The 19,545-nt window shown below is 34.1% G+C and overlaps 1 protein-coding gene across 2 annotated transcripts in view; it reads left to right on the top strand.

Annotated features, from left to right (window-relative positions):
* The window catches only part of LOC126824997 (14-3-3-like protein), a 30,285-nt gene extending 11,101 nt beyond the window's left edge, over positions 1-19,184 (top strand). For both annotated transcript variants that reach the window (XM_050554433.1, XM_050554432.1), the window contains 4 exons: positions 9,474-9,645; positions 11,759-11,919; positions 13,408-13,503; positions 17,945-19,184. In XM_050554433.1, the coding sequence (XP_050410390.1) occupies positions 9,474-9,645; positions 11,759-11,919; positions 13,408-13,503; positions 17,945-18,001 (486 nt within the window). In that variant the 3' untranslated portion in view covers positions 18,002-19,184. The remainder of the gene's footprint in view (positions 1-9,473; positions 9,646-11,758; positions 11,920-13,407; positions 13,504-17,944) is intronic.
* The last annotated feature ends 361 nt before the right edge of the window (positions 19,185-19,545 follow it).

Consider the following 19,545-nt stretch of genomic DNA (forward strand, 5'->3'; position numbering starts at 1 on the left):
CTACTATGTAATACCTATTACTGCTAAAAGCAAAGTTCTAGCGCCCCCTATATTACACATATTATATTTGGTTTTTTTAATGACAGGCGTTTTTTTGATAAAATAAAAATAATCTATTGATTTTCTTCACAAAAAGGGATAGATATTATGGAATATAGGCCTATAACAAAGGTAGGCACTAGTATTGATGCAGGTACTAAATGACGAATTTATAACAGAGATTTGCAGCAGGGAATTTTCGATCGGCGACAACGATCTTCGTAGTGTAGTTGTAGGCTAAAGTCTGTCAGATTTACCGATGTATCATCAATGAATTTGATGTTAGCTCCCGATGTATCGACGCGTTAAAAATTATTTGATTGATATAAGCACTGACGAGTTAATGGCTGTTACGTCAACAAATGACATGTTTGTGAATATCAGGGATCGAATTTGACGGACGCAAACATGCAAAATGCGTGTTGATTTTGTAGACTGCGTGTCACAAAATATGTCACACGAAAAAAAATGCGTGTAACATTTTTTCGCTTATTGTTACTGAATAACATGATTTCTTCTTTTACGCAAAATCAAGACGATAATTACGACAAAAAAACGGAAATTCTATAGATTATTTTCCGTCCTAAGTTCCTTGCAAAATGTAAATAAAGCGATGTCTATATCGGCGTTTTGTGACATCTGCGCATGCTTTTTTTCCCCCGAACTGATCGGGGTAAAAATCTTTTATTTTATCGGCTAGGAGTTTACCCTATTCAATAAAAACAATACACACATATCATAAATGACCTCTTTTAGTGTTCGACTATCTGTCCTTTCATTATTGTCGTTATATTCCATCAAACAAATTCCGACATCGGTCGAAAATATACGTTGCTTTCACGGACACAAACAGTTTATTAATAGTAAAAAAACACAAATATTGAAAAAATGTTTACCTTTTGATGTTATTTATGACATTTTATTGCTTAATGATGAATAAATACTATAATATAAGGAGCTTTGTTTACGTCACGTGACTTCTCGCTCACTTTTCCACCCGTTAGCATTATCCGTTTCTTTTCAATTTCTATAAATCTTGACAAATTGTTTATACCGATACTTTGATTTTCTAAAGGAATCATTGATTTTCAGATTGAAATAAATTTTAATAAAGCAGAAATATAAATTATGCCGAGAGTTCCAGTAGACTGATTTAATTATCATTCATTTCAGCGTCGGACGTACGTGTCATGCATAGCTGTCCGTGATCCGAACAATTGCTAAATCAATGTACACTTTTTGACATAGTACTTATGTTTTATAGTTTAATTTACTATCCTTGTATTATATAATGCATCCTCAAGAAGGTTTACACTTGAATGAGAAAAAACGAGTTTTCAAGGGTAGCTATAAAAATATGTACGGCCGAATGAACACAAACTTTAATGAAAAAAATTGCCCCTTGAATTTTTTCAAAATCATATTTTTGCTTGTACATTTGAAATCAACAAGCAAAACTTTGCTTGTGTGTTTTCAAATAAAGTTCTATCCCTGGTGAATATTGAATGTTCAAAAGACGAATCAATCCAGAAATGTCATCGAAATTATTCCGATAGGCCTACTACGTTTTTACCGGTTAATAACATATGTCATGAGAATGTCATGAGAGAGGATACACAGCAATGAGCAGACATTGAAATATTTATGACAATAATTTTGAAATAGTGTGACTGAAATCAAGCTTTGCATAATATTGTAAAATTCAACAGATAGATTTTACTTCAATCACAGTTTTCGAAAATTGTAGTCCATGGATATTCACACACTGCTAATCAAACCTGGATATTGCTAATCAATTTGCCTGAATTTTTCGAACTGCTAATCAAGTTTCGAAAAATTATCGAGACCTCTGATTTCAAACTAGGTCATTTCGGGACCAGCATATGGTTCAGTTTTATTTCAATAATTTGCTTGCACGTAGGGCTCTTTAGCAGTGGGAGGAAACTGGAGGACCAGGAGAAAACCCAGGTGGCCCTACTCCTTGTCATGTACTTACTGGGGAATCGAAACGACGGCAGTTGACTCAATGACATACCTAATGATACAAGGTGCACGCGATAACCATTCGGCCACCCAACCGCCTCGGACAAGAATGAATTAATATCCTTGACATCTTGAACTTCATGATAAACATGTAGTATAGTAGGCATCAATACAAACGTAGATTAAAGAGTCAAAATCAATGACAAACACAAACGACAAGTTCAGAGGGAAGTGTGCCGGAAATCATGACCGACAATGTTTGTGACAGTAGCCTTCGGCCACACTAATTTAATTTTCTGTTCAAGACCACATGTAAAAATTTTCTGATTTTTTTTTCAGGAAAAATATTAGTCTAAAAACCAAAAGTACTTGGTTGCACTTTTAATTCCAATTTTTCAGAGTAGAGATTTTGAACTAAACATCTTTCATGTGAGTCTATTGGCTATATATTTGTCAAGACCTCAAAGAATTGCGTGGTTTCCCCTTGTCAGTGGTGCAGGACAGCTGTCTAGTCGTTCAGATGGGACGATATAAGAGTAGGCCTTCCTCATAGCACTCTGTATGGCGTATGCCCATCTTCATTAGTCTCGTACAGGAGCAGAACAGTAGGACGTTAAACAGCGGTGCACAATTCCCATCACCCGACGCCCGGGACAGGTTAATTTTTTTGTTGGACAGCTGAAATTTCGACAGCTGCAATTTCGCATTCCGTCCACCCGCGGACAGGCTGATTTTCTCTGGCAGAAATTCTTTAAAATTGAACAATACTTTGTGATTATTTAAAGCATTTTAGTTCCAGTCTGCGCAATAATAATAGCTGAATAGACTGACTTTAGTCAGAATAACTTACTAAGCACACGATAGTTCTACCGGTAATAGCTTCCGGTACTAAAAATAACTTTTCTAAAATTAATGAGTATTTTCGAATGACAACATTCTCTACCGAAGATACCGCAATTATTTTTTTCTCTATGTATTTTGTGAAAATATGTCTTCCTTTTATGGTTATTCACGGCTTTTTATTGTTTAATGATAAATAAACAGCAATAAATACTGTTATTAACTCCCAAGTGTTCATTTCACGAAGATTGCAAATGCTGTAATAATAGAGTGTTTACATCACATGATACGTGTCTTCTCACTTTTCCACACGACCAGTGGTACTGTTAGAATTATCCCTGTTTCACTAATTATGTATACCCACACTTTGATTTTCCAAAGGACTCATTTATAATCATTAAAATATACTTTATGTAGGCAGAAATGTAAAAAATTCTAACTATATTGAGAGGTACCGGTAGAGTGAATGACATTGTGTCATAGTCACATAGTGGTCCGTAAATCGCATGATCCGAAAAACCGCTGTTTATTTGACTTAGTTAATGGGCATTTTTTGAGACAGCACTCGTATTGTGTAGTTTAATTTAGTATTCTTGTATTGTAATATTTCATTTTCAATACTGCATATATGAGAAAACACGAGTTTGCAAGGGTAAATTGAACCCGTAGCTATAAAAAGGACTGATATAACAACACAAACGTTTCTGATATTTTTTTTCTTTTTGTCCCTCCCATTATGGTTGTTGCTGTCTATTACAATTATAACATCCAATACATAATTGATGATAATATGGATAGTTTGAGACAGTATTGGAACATTTGGATGCTTAAATATTTGTTACTTTTTTATTATTTTTATGTTTAGTCATTAAAATAAATTAAAAACAAAACAACCTTATTTTTATATTCAGGGCAGGTGTATTTTTCTGTAGGGCTAGCAAATTTTGTCATGACGCCTGCCCATGGGTTAGTGGTTCAAAAGTGAAATTGTGCACCCCTGCGTTAAACCCCATTTCATTTCTCAAAGAACTGAAAATTTCGATTGGTTTGGCCTTAATTGCACTATATCATAAAGAGGATCTGTTGTTGTAGAATATAAATATGAGCAACAGGAGTTATACAGTGATGATGTATCAGTACCAATACTCTCATGTTGTTCAAGATATTTATTGATTTTTTTACCGCTAAATGTTGATAATGACGATTCATGGTTTCATCACAGATATTATAATTCTCTTCCTTCAATCCATCCAGCATAGCCGATAAACAGCCATTATTATTTCTGGTGGTCTTTCAGCCTACACATTTGATTAATTACTGAACTGTTTGTTCTATCAAATACTTGTTTGATCTCTACATATTATTATGGTTTAGCCATTTGTTCGTTCTCTTCATATTATTATAGTCTAGCCATTTGTTTAAACTATAGCGGAAGAGACAACTAACTAGGTCATTTCAGGACTAACAGTGGGAGGAACCACACAACCTGGAGAAAACCAACGATGGGTTGGGCAGGTGATCTTGTCACATACAAGCTCGGGATCAAAACGTACCACTTGACTGAATAACAGATCTTATGATCTAAAGCAGACACATAATGCCACTTGGCCACCCTATCCCAATAATAGGGATTGAGGAATAGACATAGTCAAACTACATATATATATGACTTCTGTCTGAGATAACGGAATTGTTATTGTATAAATGTAAATGAAATAAGCTTACAGGTGTGTAGGTGAAAAAAACAAGTAAAATACATTTGTGTACCGCTAGTACAGGTCCGGTTTATAGTTACAGATTGGCTACCGTGTTGTTCAGTGTTGTGAATAATATGATTTTTATTACTGATCTTAATCTCTCTGCGTCATTTGTATTTTTTGGAAAATTACTGCTTAATCCAAGATCTAGTCTTCTCAAAATTTAATATTTAACATATAATTAGAAAATAGAATTTTACTCAATTGGAATAAAGAGGCCAATCAAAAGATTTCTGTGAAAATCACAGGTCAATCAAATACTGAAAGTATTCAAATCTGCTGATGATCAGAAAGTCTTTTGACTCCTTGTTGGTATAGTCTACCTTATAATGCATAATGCCCATCTGCATTTGTATCTACATGTAAGAAGGGAGTGGGGGACGAGAGTTCATAAAATCTTTCGATTAGTGTGATTTCGATCCCAAGTAAGGTCGTCTGCCCAGTCTTATTGGTTTCCTGTGGATTCTCTGATTTCCCTCCTCTACAAATTATTGAAATAAAGTTGTACCACATGTTAGTCCCAAAATGCCCCAGTCTTTCCCTCTATACCAATGAAGCTATATGACAGTCTTCATTACATGTAGATGGCAAGTAGCATGCTAAACCCTAATTCATTTAGCTCTGCTTTTCAAAAATTAAGAAATGAAATAAATAATATATCCAGTGACGCATATGTAGGTGTTGAAATTATCATTCTTTTTGCTTTTATGTGTGTGATTGATGACGCGTTTAGTTTATGGAGTACACCGTCGTAAAATTCCACACATCCAATTTATTGATCTGAAATATTCAGTCACATTTACACGATGGATTTTATAAGGTAGTAAAATTCAAACAGCTATTAGGATTTTAATGGCTGCTACTACGTGAGTTAAAACTCACATATTTTACTTGTAATTTCTGTTGGTGTGATTTTTGTTCTCCTTTTATGGTGATCGTAAATTGAAGTCATGTATATCATCCTTGTCTAGGGTCAACGAGGAAATACAATCGACTTTATATCGATCATTTCTTGTTGTCTATGTCAAGTGCACGAGTATTGAAGGTGTATAACATTCTATCAGAATTTGTTTATATTATATAAAATAAAATATTGCTGTAAAAAAAAAAATGGCGAGTCTATCAGTTCATATTTTGTACCATGTATGTCAAGTGCATGACTTGATGGTGTTAAGCATTGAATTTCTATATATTATGATATAAATGGGACACATAAAAAAAATCTTGCTGTAAAAAACTAGATCTTTACTAGTAAGTCTATCAGTTCTATGTATGTCAAGTGCATGACTTGAACTAAATTGAGGATGTTAACATAATAATTTCTTTATATTATAAATAAAAAAAAAAAATCTTAAATTTTGAAGAAAATGGGTCTTGAACTGGTATTAGAGTAGGCAAATTTATCATTTTGATATGCCTACATGGAAATGTGGTCGTATATTGTCATCGCCTCCGCCTGTCGTCCACATTTTCTTCTGAACTCTCTACAAATTTTGTCATTCGATCATTTTAAAATTTATATATAAGTGAGGCAAAGAAGCCTATTGAATTTCAGCAATGATATTTCACGTGTAAGTGTTTTAAAGATTTTGCCTTGTGGACTGCTGCTGTGAGCGTGTCCATCTTTATTAGCAGGGTTGGTCTAGAACTGAAGACATTAAACCCCATTTCTTTTATCTAAATAACACAATAACCTTATATTTTATAGTAGTCTAATACATGTATGTGGTAGTTGAAGGTATAAAGTAAGTGAATGGTCTATATAAATGTGTATGAGTCATGTTCACACTGTCTTCAATATCAGACTATCTATGTACAGCTATTTAAAACGCCTTGCGCTTACACTACAATCAGCTGTCTTTCTACACTTAATTCATCTCTGGGTAATCCCACACAGATGCACTCTTATAAATTTGTAGGACACACCTATGTTGAGATACCTATCCACTTTGAAAGTCAACTCAAGACAACAAATTTGATTCAAATGGTTATTTAAAATTTTAGTTCCTCAGATTGTCTGGTTTGTATCAGAACTAAAATTAGTAAATGATTTTCTCTATATAATAATAAAGCCCTAATATGTCTGAATTACAGAAATACTTTTTGATGGTCATTTTTATACGCCCACATTTTCATGTGGACGTATATAGTCGTTGCCCCTGTCCGTCCGGACGTCTGTTCGTCCACAATTTGTTTGTGGACAATCTACAGGTCACAATTTTTATCCGATTTTGACTTAAAGGAGCTAAATCGCTAACATTTGGGACCTAGAAATTGACAAAAGTGGGTCGCAACGCATATAATACTGTAATATGAATGTATATAAACTGATTTACATTCAATGGTTTCCGTTTTTACTCCAATTTCAAATCAGTTATGTTCGGCGAAATAATCCAGCAGTCTCAAGCGAGTGCAAATTTCTAGCGTCTGGTTATTCCAGTCTACATACGCCGTTTGATTTGGTGCGATGTGTCTAGCCTCGTCCCTCGAGTCTCTTGATACAACTGGGGCTAAAGCGCATTATGGTACACGATTCGTGTACCAATGGTAAAATGTTTATTTTGTCTTAAATATTGAATATCAAAAGCCCATCTTTTTCCGGTAAGATTACAACATGAATGTTGAATTTATTTGGCAAATAAATCGTGTTTTCAATGTTGAAGATTTTGGATCATATTGAGTTAGAGACTTAACTACTTTAACTTGAAATATAGGTCTATCTCGGAAAGATCTCGGTTCCTTTTGATATTCGCATGTTTCGGACCATAACTTCATGGATTATGGCCCCTGATTGTACGAAAAATCAAGTTGTTAGCTTGTGGACACTCTAGAGGTCACAATTTTGATCCGATTTTGATGAAACTTGATATGCATGTTTATAACCCAAATATCTTGTTCCCTTTTGTTATTCGCGCATATTGGATTGTAAGTTCCTGAATTATGGCCCCTGAGGACCGCGCACTCCGCACTACACGTGAAACAAAATCTACAAGATAAACCTGCCGACAAGACAGAAAATAGACATTGCACCAAATAAACAAATATCAAATCAAGTGAATGGATCCGCGGGCCAGCCGTATGCATCCACTGCGCTGTACAGTCCCGGGCCTGTAGTGACACCGACTTCACTCAAATTTGAAAACAATCGGGAATACAAAAAAGACGTAACAGAAATAATGCTTGTTGACCAATTTTCGACAGTGGTCGTCTCCTCAATGGCGATAGTCTGCCAGTTGACATCATGAGTTAGAACGTCAAACAATTTTAACAATAAGGGCGATAATCCGGATAAAATCTCGGAAAACGCTAAAATAATAATTGTACCGGTAGTGAACAAACGGGAGCAAAACCCGACGAGAACATTCTGCAGTACGAATGGTTAAAACTCTACTCTAATAGTAAGTGCAGGAGAACCGCACTACATGTAAAACAAAAATCTACAAGATAAACCTGCGGACAAGACAGAAAATAGACATTGCACCAAATCTATATATATATTTGTGACTGTCGTTTGTCTGTCTGTCTGTTCGGGGTTGGCGGCTACACTAGGTCTGCCCCGAGTCTGAAATTTGGGGTATGTGGGTAGCTCGGACCGGGGAGTAACATAAGCCAGGTGGCGTTAGTCTACCACTTCCGGTTTCGGAGTTATGACCCCCGAGCAAAGCCGGGTATCCTGCTAGTAAAGTAATAATTAATGATAATATAGTGTAAAATATAGTGATAATTGATAATAATATACATGTAGCTTGAAATGTAAGTAATATTTGATAATAATATAGTATAAAATATAGTTAAGCGATATTTGATATTGTTCAAAATGAGCTGCAAGTATAATATAATAATATGTAAGTGGGTGTAATACAATGTTGATGTATATAACAGAATACTACCGGCAGTTATATTTTACTATAATACTGGGAGATTTTGGCAGACATTTCATTTATTTAAAGTATTGGCAAGCTATCTGGCTGTCTGCATATCATTTGGATGCAATCCGTGGTGTCTTGTTCTGTGCCTGAAATATTTGAAAAAATAATCAAGTAGAGCAGTTACGGCACTGGACTGTCCGTTTCAAATCCCAGCTTGAGCTAAGAAGTACCTTCACGATTTTCAAGTCTAGCCATCACAATTTTCAACTACTACCCGTACCTAGGACAGCTATGGTTATCATCTGATTACTGATACATTTTTTTTTTTTGGATACATATTAGCACTTGAAAATAATACAATTTGATTTTTTATTAAACATACATTATGCAAGAGCTAAATCTGCCTATTGTAGGTCTTTTACTTTAGGCCTGAAATGTTTTCTAAATTATTAATTAAAAATTAATTACTTTATCCAGGCCATAATCAGCTCTCGATGGCATCGGATTTCTCCGATATTAAATAGATTAGAACAGTTCAGCCATATTTTGATTTAAGCTAAAAATGGAGGAGCGAGACTTAGCTTCGAACAACCAGTACAGTGGTTGAAATTATTGCACATGTCTTGTCAAACCTTCAAAGGCTAATATCTTTGCTCGCAATAGAGTAATTTGAATGAAATTTTCAAATTATTCTTTTTACATTACCTTTTTTGAACTATTATAGCAAGAATGGCTAGCACTTTATCTGTATCTTTAAATGTCCCCAGTACTTACAAATGAATAAATATGCAATGTTTGTGGACTGCTCAGACGTATATTTCTGATTCTTTGCTGGGCAAACTATCTTTGTGATGATGCATTGTTTTGTTTTTAATGTCTTTATATTTACAGAAACTTCAAGATATGTTTTGTTGCTTGGCAACCTATCTTTATGTAATCTTGTGTTTTCATTTAATCAAGTTTTTTTTTGTCTTTCTAATTACAGGAACTTCTGGATAAATACCTTATTCCTCAAGCTAAAGCTCTACATGAGAAGAAAGGTTCAGATGAGGAAGATTCCGGACCACCTCCAGCAGATAGTTTAGTATTTTATTTAAAGATGAAGGGAGATTATTACCGATATCTAGCCGAAGTTAGTCAAGGAGACAAAAAAGGAGGTAAGTAAAGTCTCCCCCCCCCCCGTTATGAGGGTTGGTTGGGAAAGGGAATAGGTCTATACTATGCATTTTAAATCATTACATAATCTAGTCATTCGGATGGGCTAAAAAAGTCAGGTTCCATTTTGTTGTCCATGAAAATTTAATGACAGTCTGGTTTTAGACTCGATTGAATCCAAGCCGGGACAGTGTACTTTATTTAAGTTGAATACATGTATGTTAATCTTGAGCGAGGGTCAAACTAATATTGTCTACAATAAATTTTAATGCTGAAAAAGTGTAAATGTATAATATACAGGCCAGTTTGAATAATAACCCAATGTTCACTGGCAATCTATATCTACACTACATGAAGATCTGACCGGTTGTAGTGGAAGGTCGCGTCAGGGGTCAAATGAGCGGCTTTTGACCCTATGATGTCAGACATTGATTAATCAATCAGCGTTGACATTCCTAGTGGTTTATCCACAGTTCCGTGCACCGCACGCCAAGAATTCGCTGTAACAGACCGTTTCATTGGCTAATCCCTCACATCAACCAGTACGCGGGTTATATAACGACCCCACTTAGACAAGTAAAACGAAATTTAGAACTATAATAAAAAACGAAAAGAGATAGGATCTGTATTTTAATCAAATTGTATCCTGTGCTTCTATATTTGTGGCCATAAAGAAGTAAATATATGTGAAAAAATTCCATGTTTCCAAAGTTTGAAAATTAGGCTCCCGGTATGTAATTTAATCATAGAAATACCACTGGTAAAATAATCTTACATATATGTTGTACTAAATTTAGGTTAACCCTTAACCAGTCGACGTCAAGTGGTCAGGCTAAATATTTTGTATGCCTATTTCAATCGACTACTGTCAAATAATTATAAGTGATAGACTCTTGACACCAATAAAAAAGTTGAAGGGGATAAGTTGATCTATAATTTGCAAATCATTCCAAGACCTTTTCATCAGAAATATTGTCTTCAGAATCGGTGTCATCGATATAATCCGAGTCGGAATCATTCATAAGTATTTCAACGTTCCCGACATCGTTAAATTAAGTTTTTTGTCAAAAATTGTTGAACAAAGACATGTTTTTCATAATGCCCTTGACAAGACAAGTTCCTGTCTGACACACATGCGTGGCCATATCAATTAAATACGAAACTAAATACTAGAATGCGGCTTATCAAAAAGGTTTTTGCTGTGGTCGACTTTAGTCGACTGTGACCACTTAGTTGTATAACGTTGTGGTGACTATAGTCGACAATGACCGGTTCAGGGTTAAGTGAAATCTTTGGTGCCCTTCCAATGGATGATCAAGGCTCTTGGGACTCTTGGTCTCGACACGGCTAAATGTGCACGCTTCAGTTGCGTGTCTCGAACTGATTTCTGACTACCCCGCACTCGCTTTGAGTCGATAAATAGCCATGGCACGTGCAATTCTCTACAAATATATCAACTATTACAGCCGTAAAAAATCTATTGTTGACGATTTTGAATAGCAGTAAAATTTAGCTTCTTGGTTATTACAGCAGCTTTAGTAATTATGTTTGTTTTATTTTTTAAATTGCTTTATCATTAACTGTACCGTTAAGAGCGGCATCTTTTGGTTTAGTACAAATACTATCTCTGAATCACTTTCTTTAGCAGGAACATGATACTAGCAGTAGTTTCATTTTACTTTTACAAGTTTCTTAAAACAATTGTTGAGTTGTCTAAAGTGCTTATTTCTAAATTCAATTTCTTGTTCTAGCTTTCTGTTATGTTTCGTAAAAAAGTAGTCTTGATTATCCCGACCTGTCAATCAGACGTAGAATGGTCGATAGACTGGTTAAGCGAGACTAATTTCAAAACAAGGGCACGTAACCTATCTTTTACTCAAAAGTGTCTGGATGTTATGGACGCAACTTGGAACCAGTTTTCAGTCTATTATTTATAGATGATTAATGATCATAGCTTATTAAGTACAACATGATCGTTTATTTAGTAACTATAATTGTGTGAAACTGATTTGAGGCTTGGCATATATATAAATATTGTGGCGTAATTGTCGAGATATTTGGAGATATTTATTTATGGTGGGTCACCCTACTAAATATATGTTTTGTGTTTTTCAGAAGTAGTAGGAAAATCCTGCAGTTCTTATAAAGAGGCTGACGGAATAGCAGAGTCTATGGCGACAACTCACCCTATACGTTTAGGCTTGGCACTTAATTTCTCCGTATTTTATTATGAGATCATGAATAGTCCTGAAAAGGCCTGTGAATTAGCTAAAAAAGTAAGTTTGCACTTTCTAATGTTTTTACCTCGAAAATCACCATAGATGAAACGTTTGTTTACGTCACGATTCTATTCACACCACAACTATGTAGTATGTTGTCGAAAATTGGTGGTCCCGTCGACACAATCTGAAATTTGACAATCAATGGGCAGAAAAGTCGCTGTCTGGACAAAATTTCCCACATAGCACATACATGTAGATTACTCTTCTATGGAATACAATTACTGCTTATTAATGAGCGTTTTGACATTGCTTGATAAAGGCTTGATAGAGAATCCTAGTAAAAAGCAGTAATTGTATTCCATAGAATTGTGACCTGTGCGTGTATTCTGGTTTAATTACTAAATGCCATTGTAACAGTTCATTAGATAGGTTATGGTACAAAGTAAGACGTTAAACCCCATTTCATTTCTTAAATTAAGCAATTCCGTGACTTCCAACATTACATGTATCTCATTCCCCAGCATGTAGGAAAAACAGACCAGGTTATCCCTTTGTGTGTTGTTTTGAATTGTACTAGACAAAGATAAGAGACAGAATACCTGTATACCCCACATGAGCATCCACTCCCATTTCTATTGAAGCCACGGTTGTTCTGTGAGTCAGGTGCTTCAAATTCATACACATTGGAAATACGATGAAGCGTATGGATTTTTTGCAATTTCCAATAATTACTGACAGAGTTGTGGCCCTTGACATCTTTGAAAAATCTTTTGGATGCTGTAGAGACCAACGTTATTGTCGGATTGACATCAAATTTATACACAGTCTCTAAGGTCACAAGACGAGGAAGCCTATTTCCGATATTTACTGCCAGAGTTATGGCCCTTGATCACTGAAAAATCTTGTGGACACTGTGAAGGCTATTAATCTTCAACTATTTCTGATATTTATTGTCAGAGTTATGGTCCTTGAAACAAAGAATCCTATTGACTCTTAATGATTTCGGATAATTACTGCTAGAGTTGTGGCCCTTGATCTTTTTGAAAAATCTTGCGGATGCTCTAGAGTCAAAATTTATCAGCCGATTTTAAATTTATTCGTAGTGCTTAAGGTCATGAAACAACGAAGCCTGTTGATTTCTAATGGTTTCTAATAAATATTGCCCGAGTTATGGCCCTTGATTTTCAACAATTTTTATTAAATAGAACAGCTAATATTACGTTTTTATTATACTAAACATTAGCATTGAGCAGAACTAGGAGCCAAACAAATTCTAATAATTTCTTGATAAGTAATTATAAAATATGCGACAACCCTTGCTGACTGCCCAAATGGCTAAGCTGCTGTCTCTGGCAACCTGTCTTTCCATGTACACGTTTCTACTTGTGTTTTTGTTGGTTACCGGTACATGGAAACAGTCCCATCACATTTGCCTTTGACCAATTTTTTCACCACATGTGCACATGTTAAAAGAAATTGTATTTTGTGTTTCCAGTGTAAGATTGAGTATTGATGATAAAAGAATATTTTTGTTTTTTTCAGGCTTTTGATGATGCTATTACCCATCTAGATTCATTGAATGAAGAGTCGTACAAAGACAGCACGTTGATAATGCAGCTGCTGAGAGATAATCTTACGGTAAGTTGTCCTTGCATGCTTGGATCCATTATGGCTCACTGACCAGGAGGTCCAGGTGTCATTACATGATTTTTGGAATGTAATTAGTTACTCATTACATGACCATTACTTCAAAAATGTAATGATTGCATTCCATTACACCCATTACCCCAGCCCAAGCATGTGTTTAAGAAAGATCCATGGGAATCTCCAACTTGGTTTCCTCTGGTCTGTGTGTGCAGGTTGAAGGACATACTTAGGAAAAGTGAACAGAGAGGATAAAACATGGGAATTTTGGTGGCTTTGGACTGCCGGTCAGACATTTAATGCTTTCACTGTTGATAAGCCTGGCGCCATGGTTGCTCACCAACCTTAAAGGTCCCAAGGATTTGTCAGTAGTAAACAATCAACGGGTCCAGCTATGCTGTTTTTACCGCTAGTACTTCACTTTTCAACATAAAGCAAGCAGATTCTTTTTTACTTGTATTTATTATAACAAAGGTAGAAGATAGCCCGCCCTCTCTTACGTGCAAACTTTTAACACCATGTTTTAAAGTGACATTTTTATGTAACACCTTGATCTGTAAATAACTTTATTAATTCAACCTGTCCATAATATATCATAATGTGGGTTTACAAATTTACATTGTACCAGTAGTGTACAAACAACCCTTTTTGAATGGATATTATTCATGTATGTGCAATTAAGTCATTATCTACTTCAGTGAAGCAAACCATGAATAAAGCATTCCTCTTTAATGTAGCAACGGGTGCCGTGCACATGCCAGAGGGCTCTAGAACACCTGATACCACTTTCCATTGGAAAGTTGCTCATAAACCTTTGAATAATAGCGCCTAACAGGCAGCTGTGTTTAATTATGTTCTCCTGATTTTGATTGTTTCTGTGTGTTTGAAGTATATGTTTGTGATATGCGCTTAGAAACACTTCACGTGTAATGAAGCGCTATATAAATCGAACAATAATAATAATAATAATAATGTATTCTTTGAGCGGCATTTAGCAATTGACATTAGGTGGAAAAGGTGATTTTGAGATTATGATTATACATTTGATTTTATAAGTTTTTCAAGTAGATCTCATCATTCTTCTCACAAAACTTTTTACAGATTCAAAATCGGATGAAATTTTTTTTTTTAAGGAGGCTCAAAGTTGTGATTTTTGACTTTTCGCGGAAGAAAGGTTTTTCAACACCTTGAAAAAGTCATTTTTGGTGTTTTTTGCAATGCCATATTTCATTTCGTATCGAAACTATCAAAAATGTAGATGTAAATTCATGAAATACAACTTTAAGGCTAATTATGTTTCGATTTTCACATTTGTGTAACAATTACTCCAATTTCCCCAGCAACTCCAAAATACATAGGTTTTCTGAAATATTGAACCTGGTTGTTATGCATTTTAAAGTCAGTAGCTATCAAGTAAGATAAACAGAAAAAAAAATAGTAAAAATATCTAAATGCCTTCTCTCAAGAGCTGAATATATGTTCATTTTTGAACAATTTTCCGCGGCACACAATTGCCTATTTTTGGGGCGTTTTTGGGTCATTAGTAAAATAAGAAGGAATGGAGATAAACAAGTGAAATTATGGGAATATGTCAAAAAGTTTGTGAATTTTTAAAATTACATATTTTTAATCCCCCATATATTATCAATTTTGGTTGTCATAGCAACTAAAATGGAAAAAATGCAATTTTTGACCATTTTCAACGCTGTTTACCATGACCCAAAAAGTGATCACCACATTTAAAAATAAGCATTTTAAAATATTTGAAACCCATATAATGTCAAATGATATGGATTGTATAAGTTTGAGCAAAATATTAAGGAGTTTGAGTGGTTACCATAGCAACCACTGTATATTTTTTTTAAAAAAAGCATTATTTTTCAATAATTATGACATCAATATTGATAATTGTATTATTTAAAATCAGAAGCTATTGGGCAAGATTTTAAAAAATAAATAAAATCAAAATCTTTATAAATACGAAAAACTAACCCCAAAAATGCAATTTTATATCATTTTGAATGGTACGTGTTTTTACCATAATGAAACATGAGATCACTGATCACCCATTTTAAAGAAAGCTTTTAGCATCTAAAAGCAATGTGATATTAAATGTTATAAATTGTATAATTGTTATAAATTGCATAATTTTTAGTAAAATATTAAGAATTTTGGGTGGTTGCCATAACAACTATATAATTTTAAAAATAACATACCGATAACTGTTGTTTCACTATTGTTTGTTCTCTGCATGTAGGCCTATTGCTTACATGTTACAAGAACATTTCTATTTTGTATATACATTATTATCTAACAACATTGACCAAAAAAACAAATTATTTGTGGTGCATCTAAATAATTCTCTAAAACTTTTAAAAGAAGACTAGGTAGGTACCCATACGACAGTCAGTAGGCTAAGGTACATGTACTATGTAGGCCTAGGGTGGCACTAATGCTAGGATTTTGACTGGAAGAATTGTTTTGTTTTTACAATGTAGGTCTACTTTACATTTGAACATTTTCATTATTCCTCCAAATGTAGACTATCGTGGAGCAACTACCCTTTTTTTATTCGTATATTTTCGTCAACAACATCAAATCTAGGCCTATTGAATTTAATAAAGCCTTCACCCTGTGTTTGTCGGCCTAGATTCAATTTGTTTTTTACTGGCTAACAAATAAAATTTGGTGTTAAATAAATGTATTTTCCCAAAATTACAATGAATTAAACATATAAATAATTAGTATGAAAACCGATATATATAATGATAAAATATTGAATAAATTGCCTTTGTAACTGTACGGCCATTTTATTGACTTACCACGGCACTAATCTCAAACGAAATGTTGTAAATCGTCAACGGAAATTCCAGAATTTGAGCCATTATTTAAATTATTTTTTGTTGGTGTTAATTCTTTTGCCATTCCAACTTTATTTGGGTATTACAATGGTCAGAAATCATGTTATTATTATCCGTAAGTCCGTTCCTTTAGACGAATACAAGTCGCAACCGGAAATGGTTCTCCCATACCGTGTTGATATTTTCCGATTTCATTTTCATTCGTGTGCACATTAAATACTTCAAATTAGGCATGAACAACAGAGAATTAAGTAATTCAGAACATTGAAATACTTGTCTATGTTGGCAATTTTTTAACGGTTGAAAAATATTTGGTGTTAAATGTAAAGGCGTGTGTAATAGGAGCGGAGACGAGAGGAAATTTCCCCTTCGATAAAAGCGCGCGAATATGAGTCACGTGATGTAAACATTGTGGATCCTTGTCGAGATCAGGCATCAAAATAATGGAATTATCTATCATTATGTCTTTTCAGGCAAGTCATTTATTCATATAACATACATGTAACGCTTATTTCATAAATGAACAATGAGTTGCATTGAGACGTAATTTACCGTGAATATGCGTCTTAGGAACTTGAAATTATTTTTTTCTTCGCGCGTTGAAATGACGTCATCACATGCCAAACTACGTTGTTAATTATTTTCCAAAACATTTTCCGATGTATACCATTTTCAAATGCCCGATTTTGTTGATTTTAATAGCATCGAAACGGCAATAAAACAAACTTTCGATCGGTCGGGGGTGCTATATTGGCAAATTTCCTCAAAAAAAGATTATGTGAATTGAAGTGTTCAACTTAAAAAAAAAAAAGCATGGTATTTTGAAATGTCAACAAAGCACCCCCGACCGATCGTTCAATTATCTTTCTAATGATATTAAAATGAAAAAGAAATATTAATAATGAGTGACCTCGCCGAGCATTTGAAGTGGGGTACCCTCATTTAAAAACGTGACAAAATTTTTCTGCGTAACGTCAAAACACGGCAAATTGACGTTTTTCAACTTACGCTTATGAAATAAATAAAACGAACACATATATAAAAATTATATCAAACAAAAGAACATAATATCGGCTTCCAAAATATTTTTAAATTATTACAAAAGATTAAGTAGCCACTGTTTGACGTTAAGTTAAAAAAGGGTTACAAATCCGGAAAAAAAGACTTTCTTCCAACGCGGGCAATGGAGCTGTGACACCTATTGACATACGTAATAAACACAAAAACATATGGAACACAATTACTATTATAATTGAAGCAACGTTTCGTTGAGGGTTCTATCAACGTTTTCCAGCAAATGATGATGAAAATAATATATAGAAGGTTTAGGTACAAAAACAATTAACAGCTAATTAATCAATAGGGAAATGGTTAATTAGCTGTTAATTTTTTTTGTACATAAACCACCTGTATATTATTTTCATCATATGATTAACGGTTAATTAGCCGTTAATTGTTTTTGACATATGCTTCATTGGCCAATGTTGATACAGAAAAGTGGACTTTTAAAACTCCATCTCCTTTATTCACCTAATTAACTAAAAGGAATAATGAATATAAAAATTTCTTTTCAGCTATGGACGACAGACACACAGCCTGATGAGGGAGACACTCAAGAACAGGAACATTAGCTTTATATATCTCCATGGAAACACATGTTGATTGACACCACCGTGTGATCATGTGACTGGGAAGCTCAATTTTTATTGGTTGGCTGGACATCAGATGATTAAAATAAATACTAAAAGTCGTAGGACGTCTCTTCTCAATGGCTCTTCGCTATTAAAATTGTCATCGTTGTAGAGAATGATAAACTTCATTTCAATATCAAGTTTCCGTTCACATGCAAGCTAAATTCTTTTTAAAGAAATAATTGGGTTGGAATTTCTTAATAATTTTGTTTTTTTGTTGGTGCAAGTTCCGCTGGCACATTTCATATCATAAATTAACAATTTTTAGGACTGAATATTTTTTTTCTCCCCTGTGAATTGTTCGTAATTTAATCTATCCGACAACTTGTGTAGCTAACGTGTATACGTACGTGTTGTTAAAACTAATTCATTATTAATGATTTTTTATTTTATTTTAAAAAGCTACCCGCCCCCTTCCATCTCCATGTAGCGTACATACCCCCCCGGCATATCTCATCTTGTTAGTTGAGAGGACTAAAAGGTGACACGTAGAGAATTTTAAATATGTGTTTCTATTGTAAACTGTTTTGGGTTATTCGTAGAGTTATCTATATAGTAAATTATTGTATTCAAATTATTATTATTATTATAATTTCTAACATCCCATCTGTAGAGCAGGATAGTCTTAGTAGAAATATCGTCGGTCGCCCCCCACCCCCCCAAATTTCCCTAATCTGTACTTTTATTGAGATCCTATTACTATTATTACAGTAATCTTATAAACTAAAACACGATATTTAATAAAGCCCAAATGAAAAGCCAAGAAAATTTCTTTTTTCTGTTAAATAATGAGACTTAAATATAGCCTTCGACAGCCAACCGTGAATTGAACATTTGACCCATGAACTTCAGTTGAGTCTTTCCTTCATCTTTCGTCAAATTGTAATTAAATTGGGAAATTATAGAAAGCCAGATTTTTATCCTTGTGTTGAAAAAAAAATAATAATAAAAAAAAGTTTAACAAATTGTGTTCGAATAGTATAGTTCTATTAAAAAAAAATGAAAATTGAACGACTGTGACGTGAGATACTTTGTTATAAAATGTCAGACTTACAATCAAATTTGATTATCATGATAAATGTATCAAATTTGAACTATATTGCGCAATAAACTTGGATCTCTACACACTGTTCTGTATCTCTGAACCTCATTTGAGCGATTGATGAATCCCTTGCAAACTACAATTTTGTGACTGTTAAATCTCTAAAAGGAATATCAGTCGAAAAATGGTCCAATTCGACATCCTTTGCAGATGATATAGGAACAGGATATGGCCAGAAACCAGTGCCATCTTTGCTACAATTTTTGATGGGCCTCTTTTTTAATGATGTTCGTGGAAAATTTGATATTTTCCTAAAAGTGCAAATAACGCACAGGGACTTTGATGAAGAAAAATCTAAGGAGGTTCATCTTGGCATTGGTTGTTACCCTAAAGATTTGTGAAATAAAATTTACCCCAAAAGCTGTTCGAATCGATTTATAGC

This window comes from Patella vulgata, chromosome 1 (assembly GCF_932274485.2).
Source record: "Patella vulgata chromosome 1, xgPatVulg1.2, whole genome shotgun sequence".
NCBI lineage: Eukaryota > Metazoa > Mollusca > Gastropoda > Patellidae > Patella > Patella vulgata.